Here is a 26,035-nt window from a genome sequence, read left to right as displayed (position 1 = left end):
TGTCACTGTACATAGGAAATAAACATAGTGATGTCACTGTAGATAGGAAATAAACATAGTGATGTCACTGTACATATGAAATAAGGTGATGTCACTGTAAAGGAATAAAGTCTTAGTGCATTTAAAAAATAAGGCACCGATATTAGTGTTGGGTACGAATATTCGAATTGCGAATATTAATTGTGAATAATCGGCACTTCGAGAATTCGCGAATATTTAGAAAATAGTGATATATATTCGTATTTTTGAATATTCTAGATTTTTTTCCATCAGTAACCTCCCTTCTTGCTTGTGGACCAATGAGAAGGCTGCAATGTCTTTGTCAAAGCTTAGCAACATCCCTAGCAACCAATAGGAAAGCTGCCTCCCCCTTACTATATAAGAACCTCCCCAGCAGAAATTTCTTGCAGTTCTGAGACAGACAGCGGTGTTATTGCCGTGCTCTGTGCTTTCCACTCTACATTAGATAGCTCATATATATATATATAATACAGATAGTCGGTGTAGGTTATATCCTGATAAGTGTAGCTGATATGTTCTGCTGTCCATACATACATGCAGACCTGCTAAAATGTGAAGTTTCACGCATTGCGCCAAAATATTTGCATCATTAGTGCCGATTTCGCAATCGCGAATATATCGGAGCACTCTAACTGCATATAAAGCTATTGTAATGTTCTGCCGTGCCAACCATTGTCTCCAGTCTCAGGAAACTTCTAGCAGCTTGGAAAATGTAGCAAAAGTGACCCACGCCTGTACTGCGCGCGCTTTACGCAAATATTACGTAGCCGATTTTCACAATCAAGAAAATAATCTTGAATCCTTGATTCCGCGAATATATGACTAATATTCTACAAAATATTGCAAATTCGAATATTGCCCCTGCTGCTCACCACTGATAGGATATATGTCCTCTGCACCCGGTGGATATAAGCCTGTTCAGAGAAGACTACAACCACTATGAGCTCTAACAACTATCACTGAGCGAAGACAAGGCCCTAAAATATAACCTTTAATACAGACATTAAAAGATCGAACAAGCCCCAGACATAGATAGTGATAAGATAATACACACATGACTACGAGCTTGGGCAGTAATCTTTAGATGACTAACGGTAGAAGACCAGGACGGCCGCGTCTGTTATTTCTTTGCTGGAACTCCATCCGGTATGTGTGCCATATCCATCCCAGTCATAAGAAGTGAAGTCTCCGCATTGTCTGGTGAGCCCCTCGCCTACATATCCTCCCCCTCCAATACAATGCTGCAACAATAAAAACAATCACACTTACTTCTGAGATACTTAGTCACCATACCCTGGAGAAACGTTCACATCTGGAACTGCAGAGCCTTCGTAACTATACCTACATATGGAAACCTCAGCAGCTGGACCATGCTGCCTGCATGTACATAATAGTAAAGTCATCCAAACCTGATGATTCAGAGGATTGTCCATCTATCTTATGTGTATGGTGGTGTGCCAATTGTTCACCAATAGACAATGTCAGGAGAAAGTAGGTTCTCCATGTTCCCCAGCTGTTGCAAAAGTACAGCCCCCAGCATTGACCACTGCTGTACATGATAGCTGGACAAAGCTGATGGCCAGGAAAACTACGAAATCAACCCTGGTGACCATGTTTTGATCAAGCCAAAACCGGCCAAGGGCTTTCACCCATTGTCAAATGCATGGAGCAAGAAGCTATCTCTAAATGCCGGTGTTGACAAATGGCAGGAAAAGTCTAAGGCATATTGGTACACTATAGACTTTTTCCAGGGTTCGGGTGCCCACAAAGAGGGCTCAGCCATAGGTGCGCCACCACTGGTCTAGGCCGTAAATCTCAAGAGCTGGGAATCTAAGTTACTGGAAAACCTATAATAGGTCATAGGCTTGTAGCCTTCTTAATGTCTGTTGAGGGTGATCAAAGGTACGCATCATGTTTCAAGTTCCTGCTGTAGTGTCTGTGTATGGGTTGATATCCTTCTTGTATCCAGTTTTTATATCTATCCCATGGATCAATGTGGAGCTGTCTGGGTCTTCACGCTATACATTTTGGGAGGGTGGTAGATCTGCTATACCAGGAATGGCCAACCTGCGGCTCTCCAGCTCTTAAATAACTAAAACAACCAGCATGCAAAGACTGCCTACAGCAGGGCATGGTGGGAATTGTAGTTTTACAACATCTGGACAGCTGCAGGTTGGCCATCTCTGTGCTATATCTTGTAAACACAGGTTTTTGGCTATTTTTGAGTTTACTGGTTTAGTCTTTAGGTTTATTAGGGTTTTATGTAGTCTGCAGAGTTGGATTTCTCTTGTTTGGACTGTTGCAGTTTTCTAGTTTATTTATATTATTTTTGAGTTATATCCATGGTTGTGTCTGTATATTGCAGAATGAGCATGGCATCTAGGGACCCGTGCAGGGGACCTGCCCTTGTGTCACTGCTAGGGGCCTTACAAGCTAAATTAGCGCAAATATACAGTGGAATCTACATAGTATGTAAAGAAAAAGTAAAAAAATATGCTACATACTTGTTCTGCATCACAGCCGGTCACCTTCATTCCAGGGCAGAGCGCCAGGGCAGCCCCCTCGTTGTTGATGGCACGGAATTGAATGAAGCCAGCAATAAATTGCGCTGTGAATATAACACACTATCATTCAACAAGATCTGCTTAGTTCCTTCGTTGAACCCTAATGTCATGGTCTTACCTTCTTGCTGTTCTCCTTCGTTTGACATGTGCTGGCGGCCATCTTGGTTTCTGGGTTTCTTGTAGCCTCCCACCCTGCGGCTTCTCCTTCCCACTGGGAGGAGCTGGATGCCTAGCTCATATATATAGGAGGTCTGTGGCTTCAGTTCCCTGCTTGGTCCTCCTGTGTTCACATGCTTCTAAGACTGCTGCTGCTTCTGGTTCCTGATCCTGGCTTCGTCTGACTACCCTTCTAGTTCCTGATCCTGGCTTCGTCTGACTACCCTTCTGGTTCCTGATCCTGGCTTCGTCTGACTACCCTGCTGGTTCCTGATCCTGGCTTCGTCTGACTACCCTTCTGGTTCCTGACTTCTGGCTTCGCAAGACCCTGCTTCGGTTTAGCCATCCGCTTGGACTTTTGCCTTACAGCTTTATTTTCAATAAAGCCTTCTTATTCCCACCTATCTCTTGTTGTACGTCTGGTTCATGGTTCCATGACACCTAAGCTTAGAGTTATGTCAAGAAGACCAGCCATGGCCACGTAGACATTTTTTGAGGCATAAAGAATTGATATGAAGTTGCTATCCATGAATGACCAGAGAGATTCACTGACTTCTACATGAATACATTTATCACACCTTTAGGCAGTCTACTACCATATAATTATGGTTGCCAGTGGGCACATACGGGCCTCAGTGGAGCTTTTGAGAAGATATTTCCTTATATGAGACATGTGTTCCTCTCCATTATCATATCATCCAGTGTGACTTTGAACCAGGTGGGGTTTCTCGGCTGTAGATTGTGACCACCGTGTGGCTCTGAAACCTACAGGCTTCTGACCAATTAACCTCCACCCATCAAGTGCCTAGGATTCAATGGCGCAGTCCCAGATTCGATGAGACCCCAATTCATATCACTGTCCTCTTCTGCCCTACTATTTTTCATTGACTGCAGAGGTTGGCACCAAGAGCTTGGATGCACAAATGTATGTTGTTATCAGTAGAGCAGAAAGAAGGGAAATATGTTATATTATAGGATCGGTGTCTGGGGCGCTAGCATGGGCACTATTGTTGATGAAGATAATTAGTGTGGTCACTGTTTTGTGGCATATTCAGATGTCGGGCACAATAATGTCCTATTTGGATGTCATTACTAAGTTGGTACTTCTGATTGGCCTAAACTACATGTGCACCATGTATTGTGAAATACTGTACATTGTAAGTCCTAGGCTTGGAAAGCTCTCTGATACCTACAATGTGGAACAGCAGCGGCATCATGTCACAGCAATAGCCACCGCTGCTTCACTCACCAGTCCTGGGTTTCTGTATCCCAGTGGAGCGGACCTGTCTCCTGCTCTACCCTTCCCGGTGGGCCTAACGGGGTCGCTCTGTTCCGCCACTGCTTGCCAGCTAGGCCTCTCTTCCTGTGCCCGTAGGGTGCGTGCATATTCCCATCAGCTTTTAAATGGCTAGTACGGCTGGCTACCTTGGGGTACTTAAGGGAGGGTGCCTGAGCAATAGATTTACTAGTCTGTTAGTATCCTGCTAAGGTGTCTGTTCTGTTGCCCATGTACTCACTGTGTTCTGGTATATTGTATTCTGACCCTTCGCTTCCAAAAATGAGGGTCCTGTCTGCAGGTAGCCATTATTATGGCTACCTATGGGTAGCTAGCTGGACAAAACATGGAGTGTGTAAAAATAAAGTTCTATTGTCTGTGCAATAGGCTACATAGGATAGGTTCATACTGTAGATCCATGCTAATCACATTTGCACATCTTTACCAAACCAACAGAAAACATTCACCTTAGCATCAATGACACATTTGTAGAAAAGTATATTTGTGTGATTTTACATGCTTGTTAGGCAAACAGTAAGACATTTAAAAAGTTTACCTCTTCCATTGGGTGAGTAAAACTTGGCTGTCTTTTCGGCATATCCATAGTCATATACTATGGGAATAGCTGGTCCATTATGTTGTAAACAGGTCCCTGCTTTGAATGTTACTGGGTATTTCTAAGGAATAATAGAAGTAAACATTATGTGACAGTGTACAACATACAAGAAAATAGGGATCAACTGATCCTTCCACCATTAGATCTTTGTCTAACATGATACAGTTCATTCCTGTGTAGAAACTATACATCTGCAAGAAAATTGCTCATCATGGTGTCTTATGTTGAATAACCTTCACCAAACATCTACCTCAAAGTATTTACTCATCTCTACTCTCGGTTGAACTTGGAAAATTTAAAGGCTACTAAACCCAGAGCAGGACCTCTCCAAGCCAACTAGCTAAATTTTTGGAGATTTTGTAACGTTATTTCCATAGAGCTAGTTTTCATCCTGACAGATAAGGTCCTGCTTTATGTCCACCCCAGTGATCTCCTACCATTGTCAGACCTTCTAGATTTAACAGTTGTTAATTTGAATAGAATATGTAATTAATAGAGTGCATGATGGAGATTGAGCTGTCTCAGGAAAGAATTATTGGGCAAATGTTACCTTGTATAAAAAGAATAAGTTTCCACCTTCATGCTCTAGGAAGCCAGTGTCTGTCCGATACCTCTGTAATGATGAGTGCCTCCATAACTCTAGTGGGGTATCATTAGGCACATGCCAGACACTCACATCTTTGGTGAAGATGTCATAATATCCAGGGTTCTGGGGATTCAATAGGAAATTCATTATTACAAATTACATACACAGGTTGCTACTTATTCAGAGGAATGGATAGGAATGTATAGAGACCTACACAAAGGCCTTTGCCTGATGACTCTTAATCCGTGAAGCTTAAACCATTATGATCCTTGATCCATCTTTACATTATAATCATCCTTGATCCATGGACCTTACACCATGAGAGCCCTTGATCCATGAAGCTTGCACTATGATGATCCCTGATCATCCTTTCACCATGATGAACCTTGATCCATGAACCTTACATCATGATGACACTTGCTCTACGATCCTTATACCATAATAAACCTTTTGTCTATGAACCTTGGTTTTATAATAATTCTAGATGGCACTAGAAAGTTAAAGTTAGCCAATCTTGCAAACCTAAGCTTTGGATCATGTGGAACACAATACTATACTATTTTGAAATGTTTACATACCAGTAAAAGTCATTGTAAAAAAAGTTTTGTAACTAGAAACACATGCAATGCTTGCCCCCTCGTGAGGCATCATAGTTTCTACGGTGAAACAAATTCAGCTACCATACCTTGTAATCATCACTTGTGGCTCCTTCTGGTGTCCCAAACGTAGCGTAATTATCCCAGTTACCCTCACCCTTTGGATTGTTTGCATTATTCCCTTGTTGACTTGTCCAGCGATCTCCCAAAGTACATTTACCATGTATATTATTCTCATGAATGCTTGCCACTAAAGTCCAACCTCCACCATTAGTTGTCATGTCACAGAACGTCTGGTAGGTCATTCCATTTTTTGTGGTCAAAGTATAGATTCCATCTATGGGATAAAAATTAGATCAGTGTATGATTGATTCATTTTGTATCTAGCAAGGCTGTACATACCATACAGGCAGACCATGCAGCTGCTATGGGACCTTTGAAGGACGGGAGCCCTGTCCTGGTTGGTCCCATCCTGTTTGGGACCCACCTGAGTAGCTGAATTGGTAGCAATCAAGATGGGAGATTGATCTAGGGGTCACAGAACGGAGGCTGAAGGACCCCAACACCATGCCCTTCACTATAATGTTGGACCAAATTTTGATAGTTGTTCTGGGGACACTTCTTTGTAAGCATCTAGCTTCTAGTTTGCCTGTAACATGCTGTAAATCACATATTATTGGAATGGATTTTCACCTTTGACATCATTAAAGGCATCTCGGATCTCTTTACAGCTTCTATATTTGATAGCATGTTCACGGCTCTCACTGTAATTATCAATCTTATATGTAGATTTCTTATCATCTCCCCAGCAGGACAGTAGATTCAGGATCTTCTCTTTCTTTGATGACACAGATGTGTCTTCTACACAAAAAACAAGGATAAAAATGTATGTAGTCCTAAGTACAAAAAGTTGCCTATACCAAGCCGGTAGAATGCATTTTTATGAAGTTAACCATGCAAAACTGTTTCATAAGTTTATATTATGATAGTTTCTATAGAAAGATCTACTCACTGCAAAAGGAGGTGTCTTCTGTAAGAGCCAAGGGTACTAGTATCTGCAGCAACATCAGCTGAATCAACATCTTGATCCTAAGACGACAACCTGGAATAAGATGGAACGAGATAACGCAAGGGTTGCTAACCTATGGTCCCCCAGTTATGATTAGACTACCCAGCATATAGATATTAAACTAGTTTTAACTTTTCTTCTACTCAACACTCCCCCTAATACAGTTTGTATGACCTACTGAGGGGTGTGACAACTATTCTCAGCTTAATCTTGCTCTGGAAAACTGGTTGTCACTGTTCAACCCATTTAGGCATTGGTCACACCAACAAAATTTAATCTCACTGCTTTGCCAGTACTGGCTAGTACATCCCTGCATTCACATCCCGGTACATTAGAGACCCCTTAAGCGCCTGTAAAGTAATAGTACATGGTGCTATTGTAAACAAAGGCTTCAATATATCCATCAGCATCCCCCACAACACCATGGTGGCCAACAGTCCTGAATTTGCAGGCACTGTCCCTAATTTTCGGAGACAGTCCGGGCTAATTCAGGCTGTCGTTGGCCAAAAATAGATAGGTCTTATGTAAGATCCACCCAGAAGTGGGCATGCCAAGGGCAGGGTTTAAATGCCTTGAATTTACTAACTTCAAGTATTCAACACAATTACAAAGCACCCATGGTTGTTATAGTAGCAGGGGACTAACAAAAGCCTCCCAGGACCCTGCCCTCACTATGTGCCTATTAGTCCCCGCCTTAGGCTGGGCCTAATAGATTGCCTGTCAAATATATGCCAGTGTATCATAAAAGTAATCAAACCATTGGTCTCCTAGGTGGGACATACAAAGTAAAATAAAACTGTATGATTGACAACTACCCAGGAGGCACCAGTGCAAAGCACCGAAGAATCAGGCAAAACTAGTCAGTGACAGGCTGAAGTCAGGGCAAATGGAGTATGTGCAGTAAACGGTCTGAGGTCAGGGCAGGAAGTGAAGGCTCAATACAGAGGTCAGGCACAAGTAAAGTCAGGCAGTGGAGGGTCAATATCCAGAAAACGGACATAAGTCGGTACACAAGCAGACAAATGAATAAAGCACACCTTAGCAAGAACTAGCACACTAGGAATCTCTTGTTCAGGCACTTACAAGGTGGCCAGCTATTGGCTGGTGTGGATTAGGATGCGCACGCTCAGGCGTTTTATGAGCAAGAGTAAGTATGCGCTCTACATGCAAAGGAGGAGGAGGAGAGGCTTTGCTGCGTGGAGTGACAGAGCAACCCCAGTAGCCGGACCTGGTGGAAAGAAGGGAATAACAAAATGCAGGTCCGTGCCACCGGGTCACAGACCAGGACAGGTAAGCAGAACAAATGTAGCCCGCAGCTGCCACTGTAACGAATTTCAATCGTGCAAAAAATAGAAACCACAAAAACAATTATATACATTTGGTTTTGCAACATACCATAAAGTAAAGTCTTATTATTTTTTTTCAATGCAGTTAACAGTGTAAAAATCTGGAAAAACAATGGAGGAATAGAGATTTTACGGAACATACCCCAACCACCCACACTTGTAAAAAATAAGAGCAGATACAGACTGTGTGTAAGCCATACAACCACATTACTAGGGCCATCTCTATAGACCTTATTTAGTCTCCTGTCCAGCCTGGCCCGTAACACCTAAGCTTGGTGTTTAGGACTCATGTTCTTACCCATTATGCTCCCCTTCCTCCTTGCTTCAAGCTCAGTCTGGATAAATATGAACAGCGAGGGTTTATCTTGCAGCAAATGATATTTAAATTACGCTGTAGACACGTCATCCTTAAAATATTTTGAGAGAGGTTGTGCGTATCTCATGAATTCAGAGCAGATGTTAAGACCACCCATTGCTATCTGGAGGGTGGAGGCAAAGAGAGGGAAAGGTACTGGGATTTAAGTGGTGAGTCACAACCTAAGCTGTAAGACACTGCTGGAAAGCACAGTGATATGGGCACTATTACGGCCACCAAAATGCATTGCCATAGAACAGTATGGTGCCGCTAAGGGTGTGGCCTCCTGGGTTCAAAATGACCAAGGGCAACATCTTCACAGAGTTTGGATGTTCTTCACATGTTTGTGTGGGTTTCCTCAATTTTCTTCCCACTCTTGAATTGTTCCCAAGGTTCTGCGTGGAGGAGAAACTATTGTGAGGGGATAGAGACTAATGTGAGTGATGGCAATCTGCGCTGTGGAATATGTTGGCACTGTGTGAACAAAGACCAGGTTAGCAAGAAGCAGGGGACAGATGTTGAAGGAGTTGTCCATTGCCGTAGGATGACAGCTTACCACTAGTGATGGACGATCAAATGTTTGCGAACCGCAAGTTTGGAGCCTAGAAAATGTTTATTTTAGGCCACGGGGGTACGGGCCTTAAAAATTAGACATTCACCTGACATGAAAGAAATTCTGATTAAGTGGCTCAAGGCATTGGCAGATCCAGGGGGAGGGGGGTATCTATGTGGGGCAGTCTATAGGGGCATTTTATACTGCCACATTATGAAGGGCACAGTGGGGACGGGGGAGGAGCACTATGTGGGCATCTTCTGGGTGCACTATATAGGACGGGGAGGAGCACTATGGGGGCATCTTCTGGGGGCACTATATAGGATGGGAGAAGCACTGTGGGGGCATCTTGGGGCACTATATAGGACTATTTTATACTGGCACAAATTATAGGGGCACTATGGGCACCTTAGCTCAACTGGGGGCACTAAGTGTTTTTTGTAGTGGCACACAGTAGGGGTCATTGGATCACATGAGGGCACTTTGGGGACATTGACTCTACTGGGGGCACTAACAGGAGGTTTTTAGTTTTTTTTACTGCCACACAACGGAGCATTTTTTGTACTGGCGCACATTATAAGGGGGCTTTATTACAACTGGGGGACTATGGGAGCATTATTACTTCTGGGACACAAATAATGTTGGGGGCACTGTAGGAGCACTATTACTACTGCAAGTGCACTCTGGCACAGAATTATTACTATTGTTGGGATTTTGGGGAGCACTATTACTGTGGGGGCGCCCTGGCACAGTATCAGCTTAGCACAGTTATTTTGGGGGGACATTATGGTTACACTATTAGTGTCAGGGGCACTATTTGCTGGGTGCAGTTATTTTCTTAGAGCATTGTGTTCCAATAATTATTGAAGGGGACTCTATCTGTGTGTAACTAGTATTTTCAGGGGGTTTATCTTTTTCTACAGTATAGTTTTGGGGGGCACAGCGTCTCAGTATTGGGGGTGCATGATGGTATGTTGAGAAGGTGGAAGGAAAAGTAGGAAACTAAGATGTCTGTCAAACTCTGCAGAGATGAGAGATGGCTGAAATAAATCATCATGGTGGTCTGGTCTGAATGGAAAAGATGAAGAAAGAGAACATCTACATCAAAGGAGACGTCACTGGATGTTAGAGGTATGGGCGTGATATATGGGTGGGGCTGTGTGTGGGTGTGGCTTGAGGGTGTGTGGGGACACAGGGAAGTGCCCCTCCCGAGACCAGACTCTGGATCCGCCACTAGCTCGAGGTACATTATGCGGTCAATGGATAAAAATGTTACTGTAGGCCACTGGACTACAGGCCCCAAACTTTAGGCATTCACCGGACAGAAAAGATCAAGTGATTATGTGGCCGTAGGTATATTACACTGTCAATGGATATCAATTTTACTGCAGGCCAGTACAAATACAGGTTAAATACATATGTTTAAAAGAACAAAAAATATAAATTTGGTTTAAAAACATGGCTAACAAAATCCCCCCTCTTGAAATAAAAACCTATTGATAATAGTTGAAATTCGATAACACATTGTCGTCACTGGTGTTGAATTCCTCTGAGGCCCCAACAATTATTCATTCACTGTACAGAAAAGAACAAGTAAGTATGTGGCTGGAGGTAGATTACATGGTCATTGAATATCAATTTTACTGCAGGCCAGTGTATTACAGGCCCAAAAAATGATGCATTCACCGTACAGAAAAGATCAAGTGATTATGTGGCTGGAGGTCTATTAGACGGTCAATGGATATCAATTTTACTGAAGGCCAGTTCAAATACAGGTCAAAAACAGATGTTTAAAAGAACTGAAAATATAACATGGCTAACGAAATCCTCCCTCTTGAAAAAAAGCCTAATGATAATAGTTGAAACACGTGGTCGTCACAGGTGTTAAATTCCTCCGAGGCCAAAAACATTAGGCATTCACCGGACAGAAAAGGCCTTTTATGCCGCTGTATTTACCTAAGACAGGGACTATTCTTTGTTCTGGGTGGTGGCGGATATTTCTGGGCTGTCATGAGGAAATTCAATTATACGTGGTCGTCACATGTGTTGAATTCCTCCGAGATCCATGCCTCATTCGTTTTTAGAAATGTGAGGTAGTCCACACTGTCGCGAGCTAGGCGAGTGCGCTTATTGGTCACGATCCCTCCTGCTGCGCTGAACGTCCTTTCGGACAGGACACTGGACGAGGGGCAAGCCAAGAGTTCCAGCTCTGGCCACAGGTCAAGCCTGCACACCCAGTAGTCCAGGGGTTCCTCGCTTCTCAGAGCATCCACATCGTCCGTTATTCCGATGTAGTCGGACACCTGTCAGTCTAGGCGTTCCTAAAGCTGAATCCGGGGGTCGGCTGTCGATGGGTTGGCTGCAAGAATGATCTCATATCCGAAGTAACCAACACATCTTCAAACCGCCCTCTTCTTGCATGTGCCGTTGGATTGGTACCCGTAACTGTTTCTCTGTGAGTGGAAATTCCTCTGCCAGCACCTGCAAAAGCAGAATGCAGCATTTCTCGAAGCAAGGCCTGGAAGTACTGCATTCTGCCTTCTGTAATGCTGGTACCATGTCCGCCACTTTGTGTTTGTACCGGGGGTCTAAGTACATTGCCACCCAGCACTGGTCCTTGCCCTTTATGCTTTTTATACGGGGGTCCCTCTTCAAACACTGGAGCATGAAGGCCCCCATTTGCACTAAACTGGAAGCAGTGGAGTGGCCTGGCTCCTGCTCATCGTTCAGGATAATGTCAACCACCGATCTCCTCCCCCCAGCCACGGACAACACCAGCGATCCGCAAAAAGTTTAAAGCATGCTCTTCTTGCTACTCCTCCGCCCCGTCACCATCCTCCTCTGACTCCTCTTCAGACTTCTGTTGACTTGTCTCAGATGAAGTAGACCCCCCTGGGAATTCATCCAGCATTGCGACTTCCTCATCTTCCTGCTCCTCGACGGCTTGATCAATGACAAGACGCAATGCACGCTCCAGAAAGAAGGCGTAAGGTACGATGTCACTGATGGCTCCCTGGCTGCGACTGACCAGTTTGGTGATCTCATCAAATGGCCGCAGAAGCCACTGGCGCGGTGAAAAAAAACAAGCTCTCCAGAACCTGTCCTGCCACAGAGTTCATACAGGTAGTCGTTAACTGCACGTTTCTGTTGGAGCAGCCTATCAAGCATGTACAAGGTGGAGTTCCATCGCGTCAGGCAGTCACAAATCAGACATCCGACGGGCAGGCGGTGTCGCCGCTGAATGTCAGCAAGGAGAGCCATGGCTGTGTAAAATCTAAAATGGCCAGAGATTTTTCCTGGCCTGCCGCAAGACGTCCTGGACCCCGGGGTATTTGGCAACGAATTGCTGAACGACTAAGTTCAGGACACGTGCCATGCACGGCACATGTGTCATTTTGCCATGTTTCAGCGAGGTCAGCAGATTGGCACCGTTGTCACACACCACTTTACCAACTGTAAAATTGAGTGGGGTTAGCCACTGATCGGTCTGTGACTGCAAAGCTGAAAGGAGTGCAGGACCGGTGTGGCTCTTGGCTTACAGGCACAACACCCACAGCACAGCATGGCAACGTCTCACCTGGCACGTCGAATAGGTTCTGGGGAGCTTGGGGGGGGGGGGACGCAGCAGAAGAGGCGGTAGCAGTAGAAAAGGAGGAGTCAGCCGAGGAGGAGACGGAGGATGGAGTAGAAGGAGGAGAAGAAGAGGCAGGCCTGTATGCAATCCGTGGCGGTAACACCAAATCCACATGCATGCTTGACGGCCGTCAGAAGGTTCACCCAGTGGGCAGTAAAAGTTATGTACCTTCCTTGCCCATGTTTGCTAGACCACGTGTCTGTGGTCAGATGTATCTTGGCACCGACACTGTGATAACTTCACTTGCTGCTGAACATGGCCATATAGCCCCGGGATACCCTTCTGGGAGAAATATTTCCTTACGGGGACCTTCCATTGCGGTGTGCCAATGGCCACAAATTTTCTAAAGGCTTCCGAGTCCACCAATTTATTTGGCAGTAGTTGGGGGGCTAGCAGTTCCGACAAGCCAGCGGTCAGCCATTGGGCAAGAGGGTTATCCGGCGTCATCAACTTTTTATGCTCGAACATTGGGCCACGGAAGCCTGCCTTTTTCCAGATGAACGCCGGCACGATGGATGGTGGAGTGGAGGACAAATGGGAGGAGAGAGGAGAAGAGGCAGGACGTGAAGCGCCGGGAGTGTGGCTTTGTGGGTTCTGACGGTGTTGCTCCCACTGAGCTCGGTGATGGGAGGCCAGGTGCCTTCTTAAAGGGAACCTGTCAGCGGGATTTTGTGTATAGAGCTGAGGACATGGCCGCTAGCACATCCGCAATACCCAGTCCCCATAGCTCTGTGTGCTTTTATTGTGTAAAAAAAAGATATGATACATATGCAAATTAACCTGAGATGAGTCCTGTATGTGAGATGAGTCAGGGACATCTAGCAACCCATGTCCTCAGCTCTATACCCAAAATCCCGGTGACAGGTTCCCTTTAAGGCGGTCATCCCTAGGTGAGTGTTGGACTTACCGTGACTTATGCGTTGACAGCACAGGCTGCAGATGGCAACACTATTATCAGCAGAGGACACGTTAAAAAAAGCCCGCACTGCGGAGCCATGTGCCACAGTCCTGGGAGCGCCAGATGTGACCGTGCATGCTGGATGTTTCGTTCCAGATACATTAGCAGTCTGCTTTTTGCCTCCTGTGCACTGTAAGTTCTGCCTGCTTCTCCTCCCTATCTGCTGCTCCGTCTCTCCCTTTGAACTCCCCTCCTCTTCCTCTCTTGTTGGCACCCACGTGAGGTCCATCGACACGTCATCATCGTCACCTTCACCACCACTAACCACTGACATTAGAGATCTCGGAGTAGGCAGCAACAGCGGGGACCACCCTCCTTGGGCTGATCTGGGTACTGTCGTCAGACTGCTGGGTGGCGACCGTTGATACCTCGAATGCCAGGACCACTAATGATCCTAATAGCTGGGATCCAGAGTTCCCCATCTAAATGGAAGGGTGGTCATCAGTGATAGTCAGTTCGCAGTGTTCGCCAGTGAACACATGCGGGCTGCCATCTTTAGTAAGGTAGACTCACCCATCCGGCGATGCACAGGTAAGCCTTTACCTGTGCCTGTGCCGCGAGCCGGTCTGAAATCAAATGCAGTCACCGGTAGCAGGCAGAACTGACCATCACTGATGACCACCACTCCATTCAGATGGGGAACTCTGGATCCCAGCTATTAAGATCATTAGTGGTCCTGGCATTTGGGTCCCACCAATAACACTCATCCCTTGTGATGTGGATAGATGGTACAACAGCTTCAAGGTTTGTAGTTTGTAACCATGGAGACACATAGGTCTGCATAGGACTACATACATAAAATTACAGGTCATCAGTATCAGGCTAACTCCTGGGCCTGAAATCCCCACCGATCAGTTGTGCCATGAGCTCCTCCTAGGCCGAGACGTCATTTGATGTCACATGGCTTAGTTGCAGCTCAGTGAAGAGGCCTGACTAAAATGCCAAGCACAGCCAGTATACAATGTACGACGCTGCGCTTGGTATGCTGTGAGGAGGCTGAAGTGCTCAGCAGTCCACCCCATCCTCTTCAAACCACTGATCTGCAGGGAAGTCGGGTGTCGGAGAGATATTGATGAAATATGGGGCTCCTGGAAACTGCTTTAATATTACTGATGTGGGATTTTAGTATATATGAATGTATTATATGTTTATTATTAGTCTCATATGGGTTAAAACTGAAGCTCATAGCCACTTAGACCACAGACTCCCATGTGGCCACCAGCAGAACAGCCATAGTCCTCCTACCATGGCTTGCAATCCACGACTAAGAGGATATGACACTTACATGATCCTAATCTTCATAAAGCTCTAGCTGGCAATCATCATTCCTGTCAGTCCTACAAGGTAAGCAGGATCAGACCTATAGACCTCCTGTCACTGCAGAAGCTGCTACCTGGCAGTAAGTAAGTGATTATGCTTTATCATACGTTTTCTATGCAGTATTTTCATTATTTTCCTATCTATGTGATATACAATGTACCCACATGCCTTGTACAGCAGTAGACAGAGTCCTTACAGTTGTCCTGTCTTATGGTGCCTCGGTAAAGAACCGCAATCGACCCTACAATGTCTATAATGTGTTATACCTCCATAATAGGATGGCGTATGGCACAATATACTGTATTATACAATTATAGGTCCATAGAGGTACAGTATGGACATAAGCAGACTATGTACGCCGTATTATACTCTATAAGCACTGTGCTTGGGGGCCATATTATGCTTCTCATGGTTCTTTGATCTCTGATGATTTGTTAAGGACCTAATTTTAAAGCAGGAACATCCTCGGGTCATCAGAGATTCCATAAATGCATGTGCAAATACTGTCAAATGAAATTTTGCCATTCTGATCACCACTTGGGGGTCAGGTTGGAAATTTGCTGATTATGAGGTTTGCAAATTTTAAAGGAGTTTGTCCCATTAGGGTAATTTAATGTCATAAATATCTGATCGATGCGGGTTAGGGTTAGGGTCGGACTTGCATCTACCTAAACAATGGGGCCTCACAGTAAATGGAGTCCAAGGTGCGCATGCACAGCTTTCTCCATTCATTGGTATGGGACTTCTGAACATAGCCGAGTACTGGCTTGCTAGTTTCAGCAGTCCCATAGTGCTGAATTGAAAGGTGGCCATGCAGGCGTGGTGTCCTCACCATTCACTTCTATGGGACTTCCAAAAATAGCCAAGCCCAATTACTCAGCTGTTTTTCGAAAGCCCATAGCATTGAATCAGGAAATGGCTGTGCTTGCAAAACGTGCTCGTCATTTATGGTGGGGCCCCGTTTATGACCTAGGTGCAGGTCCCTGAGGTGGAACCGTCACCTATCAGACAAATTTTGGCATATCTTATTGATGGGAATACCCCTTTAAAAGGAGTTTTTCATGAAGACAACACCTATCCATATGCACTAGTAGGGAATATAGATGTTCCCCACTCTGGACACCCCTCCATGAGGCAACATGGAAAGCTGCTTTGTAAGAGTGGCCCCTATTCTGGCAGACTTAAGCAGTCCTTGTATTACAAGGATGGCCATTCATCAGGTAGGCCGTCTTGTGATACTACATTTGCCATGCAGAGGAATGCCTGGTCAGACACACCTTTTACTTTCAAAATTAGCTGTTTGCTGGGGGTGCGGATCCCCTGGAGACACATTTTGAGAGGTGGTTGTCTCTGATGAGATGTCATCCTCAAACTTCCATTAATCAGCATCCTCTCCCTTTCCCTGGCTGGGCCGATGGACCTGTCTCCTTTCTTTTTTTTCACAGTACTAACCATGTATGTAAGTTATGTTGCATTGGTCTGAGAGACGGCCTGATGCAAACTAAGTCTAGTGCTGAAGTTTAGCCGATCAGTGTTAGGCTTTTATCACTCCAGGTAGCAGGTTATTTCTGTGTTCAGGCCTCCATCACTCTGCACTGGCTCCTCTCACTGAGGAGAATAAGGTTGGCGAGCCACAGGTGAGCATGAGCTATGGGTTGGAGACCACTGCCTCATGGCATAACTGTATTTGTTCATATTCTGCAGAACTGTACAGAGATTGTCCTCACTCACATCAGAACCTGACACCATTGAGGCTCACCATCTAAATTCCATATCAACCTATTTGTATGTTTTTGAGTGTAGAAGAAACCTATAAAAACACAAGGAAAATGTACAAATTCTATGTAAATGCCTTTGGTCGGATTCAAACCCAGGACACTAGTGTGGTAAAGCAACGGTGCTAATTAACCACTGAAGATTCAGTTATGGCCCCTCTTTCTCTAATTTTCTCAAGCTAATACAAGTTACATTTTGAAAGTTCCTCCTATGCTAAATGATCACAGTAGTATCAAGACCTTTGTCCTTCTAGTGAACATGACCCTAGTGTGTTATGAATACCACAATATTCATGGTGTCTGAATAATTTTAAGGTTGTTATACCACTTTGCCAGTCATGAAGCCATTGGAATCACAAGGTTCGTTTGACTCATTTGGTCATTCGGCCTATTAGAAACTAGTCATAGACATTAGACTAGCAATTTCCCATGGCATTGTCTCTTTCATGTTGACCCTAGTTCACTCTTTGATGGACCAAATAAAGATACTATCTTTACCCACAACCTGTGGACACTGTGCACTCATTGGAAAGTATATTTTCATCATAAAAATAATCAATTTGATATTCCAATTGTGTCAGTGATAGACAATCTCAAAATGCAACTAATAAATATGAGATGTTCATTTCAAGGTTCAGACCAATATAGTAAGATGTCTGTTTCCTGAATACCACAATATTCATGGTGTCTGAATAATTTGAGGTTGTTATACCACTTTGCCAGTCATGACATTGGAATCCCAAGGTCCATTTGACTTATTTAGTCATTCGGCCTATGAGAAACTAGTAATAGACACTAGACTAGCGATTTCCAATGGTATTGTCTCTTTCGTGTTGACCCTCGTTCACTCTTTGGTTGCAGTCTCATCGCCCCTTGCACGTAGAGCACAGTTCAGAACTGTCCAGAATTGATTGTCATGGATGGATATGAAGATGTAGACTTTATTTTCTATTTTATTACTAACAGGGGTAATAACTATGCTAAGAGGATGTGGCAGGTTCATCCACAAGGCCAAGGTTCTGTGTGATCTCCCCATTCAGCTGCCAGGAACCACCACCTCTTCCTACTACTTCTCCGTGAGTAATGGTCGTGATACACACAAAAGCTCCCTGGCACCAAAATATAACCTTTGAAATTATACTGGCTTCTTACTTTCTTCCAGGTCAGACGGCAATGTCCTACTGAGGAACTGCGAGATTTTGCATTGCCTAATGCCACATGGAGCCAGAGCCTGAAGGATCTATACAACAAATTCATGGACCTCAGCAAACATGGCAGCTGGAGACGGATCCCTTCCCACAACACCATTGCTCATCATTTAGAAGGTGGGGATGTTTGGAAATGTGTCTAAAGGATGGAGCCCCAGAGCAATTTTAATACCTAGGGTTTGACCCTTTGGAAGAGTTTAAAGAAACAGTTGGTCTTTGCTTCTGATTCATCATTCATGGTATTTTCCTAGCTCACTTTTGCCATTCATTTGCAGGTGACCCTCTTGCAACTGGGATAGACAAACGGATGTTCCTCAGAAACTTAGACGATGATGGTCTCGGATTTGAGTACTGCATGTTTTATAACAAGGATGAGAGGAGAATGGTCTGTCTTTTCCAGCCTGGCCCCTACCTTGAAGGCCCCCCAGGGTAAACTATTAAATATCAAAAATATATAAAAACTTCTTTTAAAGGTCTTATACAAGAATTCAAAAATATGGCTGCTTTCTTTGAGAAACAGAATCACACCTTTCCATGGGTTGTATCTGGCATTACAACTCCGCTCCATGATTGGGGTTGAGCTGCTATACCGCACACAACCTGTGGAAGAATGTTCCTCTACAAACCCTTTAAAGCGATGGCCCTCTTTGATGGGCCCCCCCACTCATGCCTTGCACTAGACATTATGTAGTATATCAGCGGTGTTCGGGCCGTTCCTTTAAAGCACTTTGTAGGATCACTTATAATTTATTTGAGTAGCTACAATGCCACAATACCACCTATATATGAGATTGTCTACCTTCCATGCAGGCACCTGACTGTTCTGAGACCTATGGATAGAGCCTTTTTCACCGGCCTCCCATTAAACTGTAATATTCTCTTACAGGTATGCCCATGGAGGCTGCATTGCCACCATTATTGACAGTACAGCTGGAGCAGGAGCCGTATATACATGTGGTAGCGTCATGACAGCTAATCTCAACATCACCTACCACAAGTAGGTAATAGGCTGGATAGATTGATGGATGGATGGAGAAATAGATAATGAGATGGACAGATCAGCAGCAGCAGATCTAGAGCGCAGGGACAGAAGGCAAGGCAAGATGAGATGTCTTGCCTTGTCAATTTGCAGATATATAACAGTAATGATTTCTTGGCATTAGTATTACCTATAAAATAAAGAAATATATCATGTTATCAGCATGGTCAACAATACCAGGCACTATGCCTGATTTGGTAGGGTTGATCATGCTGACAGGGCTGCTTTAACTGACTAAAACTCACCTGTGATGTCACAGCTGCTTATTTGACCGAAATTAGCTATAATGTCAGAGCTGCTCCTCACTAAAACCCATTTACTGTATGATGTCACAGCTGCTTACCTGACTGACACTAGCTATGATGTCACAGCTGCTTTCCTGACTGACACTGGCTGTGATGTCACAGCTGCTTTCCTGACTGACACTACCTGTGATGTCACAGCTGCTTACCTGACTGACACTAGCTGTGATGTCACAGCTGCTTACCTGACTGACACTAGCTGTGATGTCACAGCTGCTTTCCTGACTGACACTAGCTGTGATGTCACAGCTGCTTACCTGACTGGCACTAGCTGTGATGTCACAGGTGCTTACCTGACTGACACTAGCTATGATGTCACAGCTACTTTCCTGACTGACACTACCTGTGATGTAACAGCTGCTTTCCTGACTGACACTAGCTGTGATGTCACAGCTGCTTTCCTGACTGACACTAGCTATGATGTCACAGCTGCTTTCCTGACTGACACTAACTGTGATGTCACAGCTGCTTACCTGACTGACACTAGCTATGATGTCACAGCTGCTTACCTGACTGACACTAGCTGTGATGTCACAGCTGCTTTCCTGACTGACACTAGCTGTGATGTCACAGCTGCTTACCTGACTGACACTAGCTGTGATGTCACAGCTGCTTTCCTGACTGACACTAGCTGTGATGTCACAGCTGCTTTCCTGACTGACACTAGCTGTGATGTCACAGCTGCTTTCCTGACTGACACTAGCTGTGATGTCACAGCTGCTTTCCTGACTGACACTACCTGTGATGTCACAGCTGCTTTCCTGACTGACACTAGCTGTGATGTCACAGCTGCTTTCCTGACTGACACTAGCTGTGATGTCACAGCTGCTTACCTGACTGACACTAGCTGTGATGTCACAGCTGCTTTCCTGACTGACACTACCTGTGATGTCACAGCTGCTTACCTGACTCACACTAGCTGTGATGTCACAGCTGCTTTCCTGACTGACACTACCTGTGATGTCACAGCTGCTTACCTGACTCACACTAGCTGTGATGTCACAGCTGCTTACCTGACTGACACTAGCTGTGATGTCACAGCTGCTTACCTGACTGACACTAGCTGTGATGTCACAGCTGCTTTCCTGACTGACACTAGCTATGATGTCACAGCTGCTTTTCTGACTGACACTAGCTGTGATGTCACAGCTGCTTTCCTGACTGACACTAGCTGTGATGTCACAGCTGCTTTCCTGACTGACACTAGCTGTGATGTCACAGCTGCTTTTCTGACTGACACTAGCTGTGATGTCACAGCTGTTTTCCTGACTAAAATTAGCTGTGATGTCAGAGCTGCTCCTCACTAAAACCCATTTACTGTATGCTGCTTACCTGACTGAAAGTAGATGTGATGTCACAGCTACTTACCTGACTTAAGTTAGCTGTGATGTCACCAGGACTGTCTTTAACGCAGGGCAAAAGGGCAGTTGCCCTGGGCCCAGTTGCTCATGGTGGGCCCAAGGCAGCTGCCTCTTGAGCCCCGCTGGCCACTGCCCACAAGTCTGTACCAGTACATGGGCGTTGTAGTGTGTGTAACAAGAGCCATAGAGGCAGCTCACTAGCGCTTGTAATGATAAAAGCGGCAGCCATTTACCGCACCCTCAGCACCGCAGCCAGTCACACGCAGGGCTCTGCTTCTGAGGGGATTCTTCAGCCTCCACAAACTATCCGTCAAGACTGGGAATTTACAACAAGGAAGTGAGCAAGAAGAGAAATGACAGCCCGGACAGCCAATCGGAGACAAGGAAGGGTTGTGAGAACCAATGGAGGAGCAGAAGGGGCGGGTGGGAAAGTCCCAACTTGTAACAGAACGGAGAAGTATGCACATTGGACTGAGGAGTGTGTGTATGTCCTGTGTGTACTGAGGAGTGTGTATATAGCTGTCCTGTGTGTACTGTATCCTATGTATATAGCTGTCCTGTGTGTACTGTATCCTAAGTATATAGCTGTCCTGTGTGTACTGAGAAGTGTGTATATAGCTGTCCTGTGTGGACTGTATCATATGTATATAGCTGTCCTGTGTGTACTGAGGAGTGTGTGTAGCTGTCCTGTGTGTACTGTATCTTATGTGTATAGCTGTCCTGTGTGTACTGAGGAGTGTGTGTAGCTGTCCTGTGTGTACTGAGGAGTGTGTGTAGCTGTCCTGTGTGTACTGAGGAGTGTGTGTAGCTGTCCTGTGTGTACTGAGGAGTGTGTGTATATGTCCTGTGTGTACTGAGGAGTGTGTGTAGCCGTCCTGTGTGGACTGAGGAGTGTGTATAGCTGTCCTGTGTGTACTGAGGAGTGTGTGTAGCTGTCCTGTGTGTACTGAGGAGTGTGTGTAGCTGTCCTGTGTGTACTGAGGAGTGTGTATATGTCCTGTGTGTACTGAGGAGTGTGTATATAGCTGTCCTGTGTGTACTGAGGAGTGTGTATATGTCCTGTGTGTACTGAGGAGTGTGTAGCTGTCCTGTGTGTACTGAGGAGTGTGTATATAGCTGTCCTGTGTGTACTGTATCCTATGTGTATAGCTGTCCTGTGTGTACTGAGGAGTGTGTATATAGCTGTCCTGTGTGTACTGTATCCTATGTATGTAGCTGTCCTGTGTGTACTGTATCTTATGTGTATAGCTGTCCTGTGTGTACTGAGGAGTGTGTATATAGCTGTCCTGTGTGTACTGTATCCTATGTGTATAGCTGTCCTGTGTGTACTGAGGAGTGTGTGTAGCTGTCCTGTGTGTACTTAGGAGTGTGTGTAGCTGTCCTGTGTGTACTGAGGAGTGTGTGTAGCTGTCCTGTGTGTACTTAGGAGTGTGTATAGCTGTCCTGTGTGTACTGAGGAGTGTGTAGCTGTCCTGTGTGTACTGTATCATATGTGTATATAGCTGTCCTGTGTGTACTGAGGAGTGTGTGTATATGTCCTGTGTGTACTGAGGAGTGTGTGTAGCTGTCCTGTGTGTACTGAGGAGTGTGTGTATATGTCCTGTGTGCACTGAGGAGTGTGTATAGCTGTCCTGTGTGTACTGAGGAGTGTGTATAGCTGTCCTGTGTGTATTGAGGAGTGTGTATATGTCTTGTGTGAACTGAGGAGTGTGTATAGCTGTCCTGTGTGTACAGAGGAGTGTGTATAGCTGTCCTGTGTGTACTGAGGAGTGTGTATAGCTGTCCTGTGTGTATTGAGGAGTGTGTATATGTCCTGTGTGTACTGAGGAGTGTGTAGCTGTCCTGTGTGGACTGAAGAGTGTGTAGCTGTCCTGTGTGTACTGTATCATATGTATATAGCTGTCCTGTGTGTACTGAGGAGTGTGTATAGCTGTCCTGTGTGTACTGAAGAGTGTGTAGCTGTCCTGTGTGAACTGTATCCTATGTATATAGCTGTCCTGTGTGTACTGAGAAGTGTGTGTAGCTGTCCTGTGTGTACTGAGGAGTGTGTATAGCTGTCCTGTGTGGACTGTGTCATATGTATATAGCTGTCCTGTGTGTACTGGGGAGTGTGTATATAGCTGTCCTGTGTGTACTGAGGAGTGTGTATATGTCCTGTGTGTACTGTATCATATGTATATAGCTGTCCTGTGTGTACTGAGGAGTGCGTATAGCTGTCCTGTGTGGACTGTATCCTATGTATATAGCTCTCCTGTGTGTATTGAGAAGTGTGTGTAGCTGTCCTGTGTGTACTGAGGAGTGTGTGTATATGTCCTGTGTGTACTGAGGAGTGTGTGTAGCTGGCCTGTGTGTACTGAGGAGTGTGTGTAGCTGGCCTGTGTGTACTGAGGAGTGTGTGTAGCGGTCCTGTGTGTACTGAGGAGTGTGTGTATATGTCCTGTGTGTACTGAGGAGTGTGTGTATATGTCCTGTGTGTACTGAGGAGTGTGTGTAGCTGTCCTGTGTGGACTGAGTGTGTATATGTCCTGTGTGAACTGAGGAGTGTGTGTATATGTCCTGTGTGTACTGAGGAGTGTGTGTAGCTGTCCTGTGTGTATTGAGGAGTGTGTATATGTCCTGTGTGAACTGAGGAGTGTGTGTATATGTCCTGTGTGTACTGAGGAGTGTGTGTAGCTGTCCTGTGTGGACTGAGTGTGTATATGTCCTGTGGGAACTGAGGAGTGTGTGTATATGTCCTGTGTGGACTGAGCAGTGTGTGTAGCTGTCCTGTGTGTACTGAGGAGTGTGTGTAGCTGTTCTGTGTGTACTGAGGAGCGTGTATATGTCCTGTGTGTACTGAGGAGTGTGTGTAGCTGTCCTGTGTGGACTGAGGAGTGTGTATAGCTGTCCTGTGTGGACTGAGGAGTGTGTATATGTCACGGCTGAGGATGGGGAACACGCTCAGCCGTGCGATGCCAGGAGATGGATGGTCAATGCAAGGGCAGGACAGGAATCAGGGAGCAGATCACCTCCTATCAATCCCTAATTCTGACCCTGTCTCCTAGCCGTATGAGCCAACCCTGATGGTAGGAGGGCTCATACACCGGAACCTTATATTCCTGCTAGCCCTCAGGGTGGCCCTGGACTAGGAGCAGGGTAAGACTAACTGTTCCTCCTAGATACGGACGAACAGGAGTCTCACTGGCCAAGCTATAAAGAAAGGGGAAACATGAAGCTATGACCACAAGGGTGGCCCCCACTGGCAGATGGTATAAGAGACCAGGAGGGTGCCTCCAGCTTACTACAAGGCTGGAGTACCCCTCAGCTTCTGAAACACAGCTATATAGGCACAAGTAGCCACACCCACACACAGACACACCCAGTGCACACACACTAGGAAGGAAGTTAACCCTTCCAACACAAGGCAAGGGAAGACGGCCACTTAAAGGGGAAGTACACACATAAACACACACTTCACCTGTTGCCGCGGGCAACGGCATGCATAGCAACCATTTCCTGGGGATCAGCCAGAAGGCCGAGACACAGCCACCACATGCATACAACACCAAACGTAGTCACGGGCAACCAAGTGAAGGAAAGTGTCACAACGCACACCATAGGCCGTGACAGTATATGTCCTGTGTGTACTGAGCAGTCTGTGTAGCTGTCCTGTGTGGACTGAGCAGTGTGTGTAGCTGTCCTGTGTGGACTGAGCAGTGTGTGTAGCTGTCCTGTGTGGACTGAAGAGTGTGTGTAGCTGTCCTGTGTGTACTGAGGAGTGTGTATATATCCTGTGTGTACTGAGGAGTGTGTGTAGCTGTCCTGTGTGGACAGAGGAGTGTGTATAGCTGTCCTGTGTGTACTGAGGAGTGTGTGTAGCTGTCCTGTGTGTACTGAGGAGTGTGTGTATATGTCCTGTGTGTACTGAGGAGTGTGTGTATATGTCCTGTGTGTACTGAGGAGTGTGTGTAGCTGTCCTGTGTGTACTGAGGAGTGTGTGTAGCTGTCCTGTGTGGACAGAGGAGTGTGTGTAGCTGTCCTGTGTGTACTGAGGAGTGTGTGTATATGTCCTGTGTGTACTGAGGAGTGTGTATATGTCCTGTGTGTACTGAGGAGTGTGTGTAGCTGTTCTGTGTGTACTGAGGAGTGTGTGTAGCTGTCCTGTGTGTACTGAGGAGTGTGTGTAGCTGTCCTGTGTGTACTGAGAAGTGTGTGTAGCTGTCCTGTGTGTACTGAGGAGTGTGTGTAGCTGTCCTGTGTGTACTGAGGAGTGTGTGTAGCTGTCCTGTGTGTACTGAGGAGTGTGTGTAGCTGTCCTGTGTGTACTGAGGAGTGTGTGTATATGTCCTGTGTGTACTGAGGAGTGTGTGTAGCTGTCCTGTGTGTACTGAGGAGTGTGTATATGTCCTGTGTGTACTGAGGAGTGTGTGTATATGTCCTGTGTGGACAGAGGAGTGTGTATAGCTGTCCTGTGTGTACTGAGGAGTGTGTGTATATGTCCTGTGTGTACTGAGGAGTGTGTGTAGCTGGCCTGTGTGTACTGAGGAGTGTGTGTAGCGGTCCTGTGTGTACTGAGGAGTGTGTGTATATGTCCTGTGTGTACTGAGGAGTGTGTGTATATGTCCTGTGTGTACTGAGGAGTGTGTGTAGCGGTCCTGTGTGTACTGAGGAGTGTGTGTATATGTCCTGTGTGAACTGAGGAGTGTGTGTATATGTCCTGTGTGTACTGAGGAGTGTGTGTAGCTGTCCTGTGTGTATTGAGGAGTGTGTATATGTCCTGTGTGAACTGAGGAGTGTGTGTATATGTCCTGTGTGTACTGAGGTGTGTGTGTAGCTGTCCTGTGTGGACTGAGTGTGTATATGTCCTGTGGGAACTGAGGAGTGTGTGTATATGTCCTGTGTGGACTGAGCAGTGTGTGTAGCTGTCCTGTGTGTACTGAGGAGTGTGTGTAGCTGTTCTGTGTGTACTGAGGAGCGTGTATATGTCCTGTGTGTACTGAGGAGTGTGTGTAGCTGTCCTGTGTGGACTGAGGAGTGTGTATAGCTGTCCTGTGTGGACTGAGGAGTGTGTATATGTCACGGCTGAGGATGGGGAACACGCTCAGCCGTGCGATGCCAGGAGATGGATGGTCAATGCAAGGGCAGGACAGGAATCAGGGAGCAGATCACCTCCTATCAATCCCTAATTCTGACCCTGTCTCCTAGCCGTATGAGCCAACCCTGATGGTAGGAGGGCTCATACACCGGAACCTTATATTCCTGCTAGCCCTCAGGGTGGCCCTGGACTAGGAGCAGGGTAAGACTAACTGTTCCTCCTAGAT

The 26,035-nt window shown here is 45.7% G+C and overlaps 2 protein-coding genes across 5 annotated transcripts in view; one reads left to right on the top strand and one right to left on the bottom strand.

Annotated features, from left to right (window-relative positions):
• Positions 1-26,035, top strand: part of LOC122921918 (acyl-coenzyme A thioesterase THEM4-like) — a 39,729-nt gene that overhangs the window by 3,181 nt on the left and 10,513 nt on the right. The window contains exons 2-5 of the mRNA XM_044272243.1: positions 17,792-17,901; positions 17,988-18,150; positions 18,309-18,462; positions 18,920-19,030. Of these exons, the coding sequence (XP_044128178.1) occupies positions 17,803-17,901; positions 17,988-18,150; positions 18,309-18,462; positions 18,920-19,030 (527 nt within the window). The 5' untranslated portion in view covers positions 17,792-17,802. The remainder of the gene's footprint in view (positions 1-17,791; positions 17,902-17,987; positions 18,151-18,308; positions 18,463-18,919; positions 19,031-26,035) is intronic.
• Positions 638-21,081, bottom strand: LOC122921917 (intelectin-1-like). Of its 4 annotated transcripts, none has more exons than XM_044272240.1 (8): positions 20,974-21,081; positions 6,828-6,917; positions 6,509-6,676; positions 5,905-6,152; positions 5,184-5,342; positions 4,574-4,694; positions 2,526-2,629; positions 638-1,262 (listed from the first exon to the last, which is right to left on the bottom strand). In XM_044272240.1, exons 2-8 carry the CDS (start codon positions 6,895-6,897, stop codon positions 1,110-1,112), a joined length of 1,023 nt encoding a protein of 340 aa, XP_044128175.1. In that variant the 5' UTR covers positions 6,898-6,917; positions 20,974-21,081; the 3' UTR covers positions 638-1,109. The 4 variants fall into 4 exon arrangements, with proteins under 4 accessions (XP_044128175.1, XP_044128176.1, XP_044128177.1 ...); XM_044272241.1 differs by having other exon boundaries at positions 20,969-21,063; XM_044272242.1 differs by lacking the exon at positions 20,974-21,081 and adding an exon at positions 20,743-20,949.

The sequence above is a fragment of the Bufo gargarizans genome, chromosome 11 (assembly GCF_014858855.1).
Source record: "Bufo gargarizans isolate SCDJY-AF-19 chromosome 11, ASM1485885v1, whole genome shotgun sequence".
In the NCBI taxonomy this organism is placed as follows: domain Eukaryota; kingdom Metazoa; phylum Chordata; class Amphibia; order Anura; family Bufonidae; genus Bufo; species Bufo gargarizans.
The sequence above is the reverse complement of the archived record's forward strand: the minus strand, read 5'-3'. Positions and strand labels throughout refer to the sequence as shown.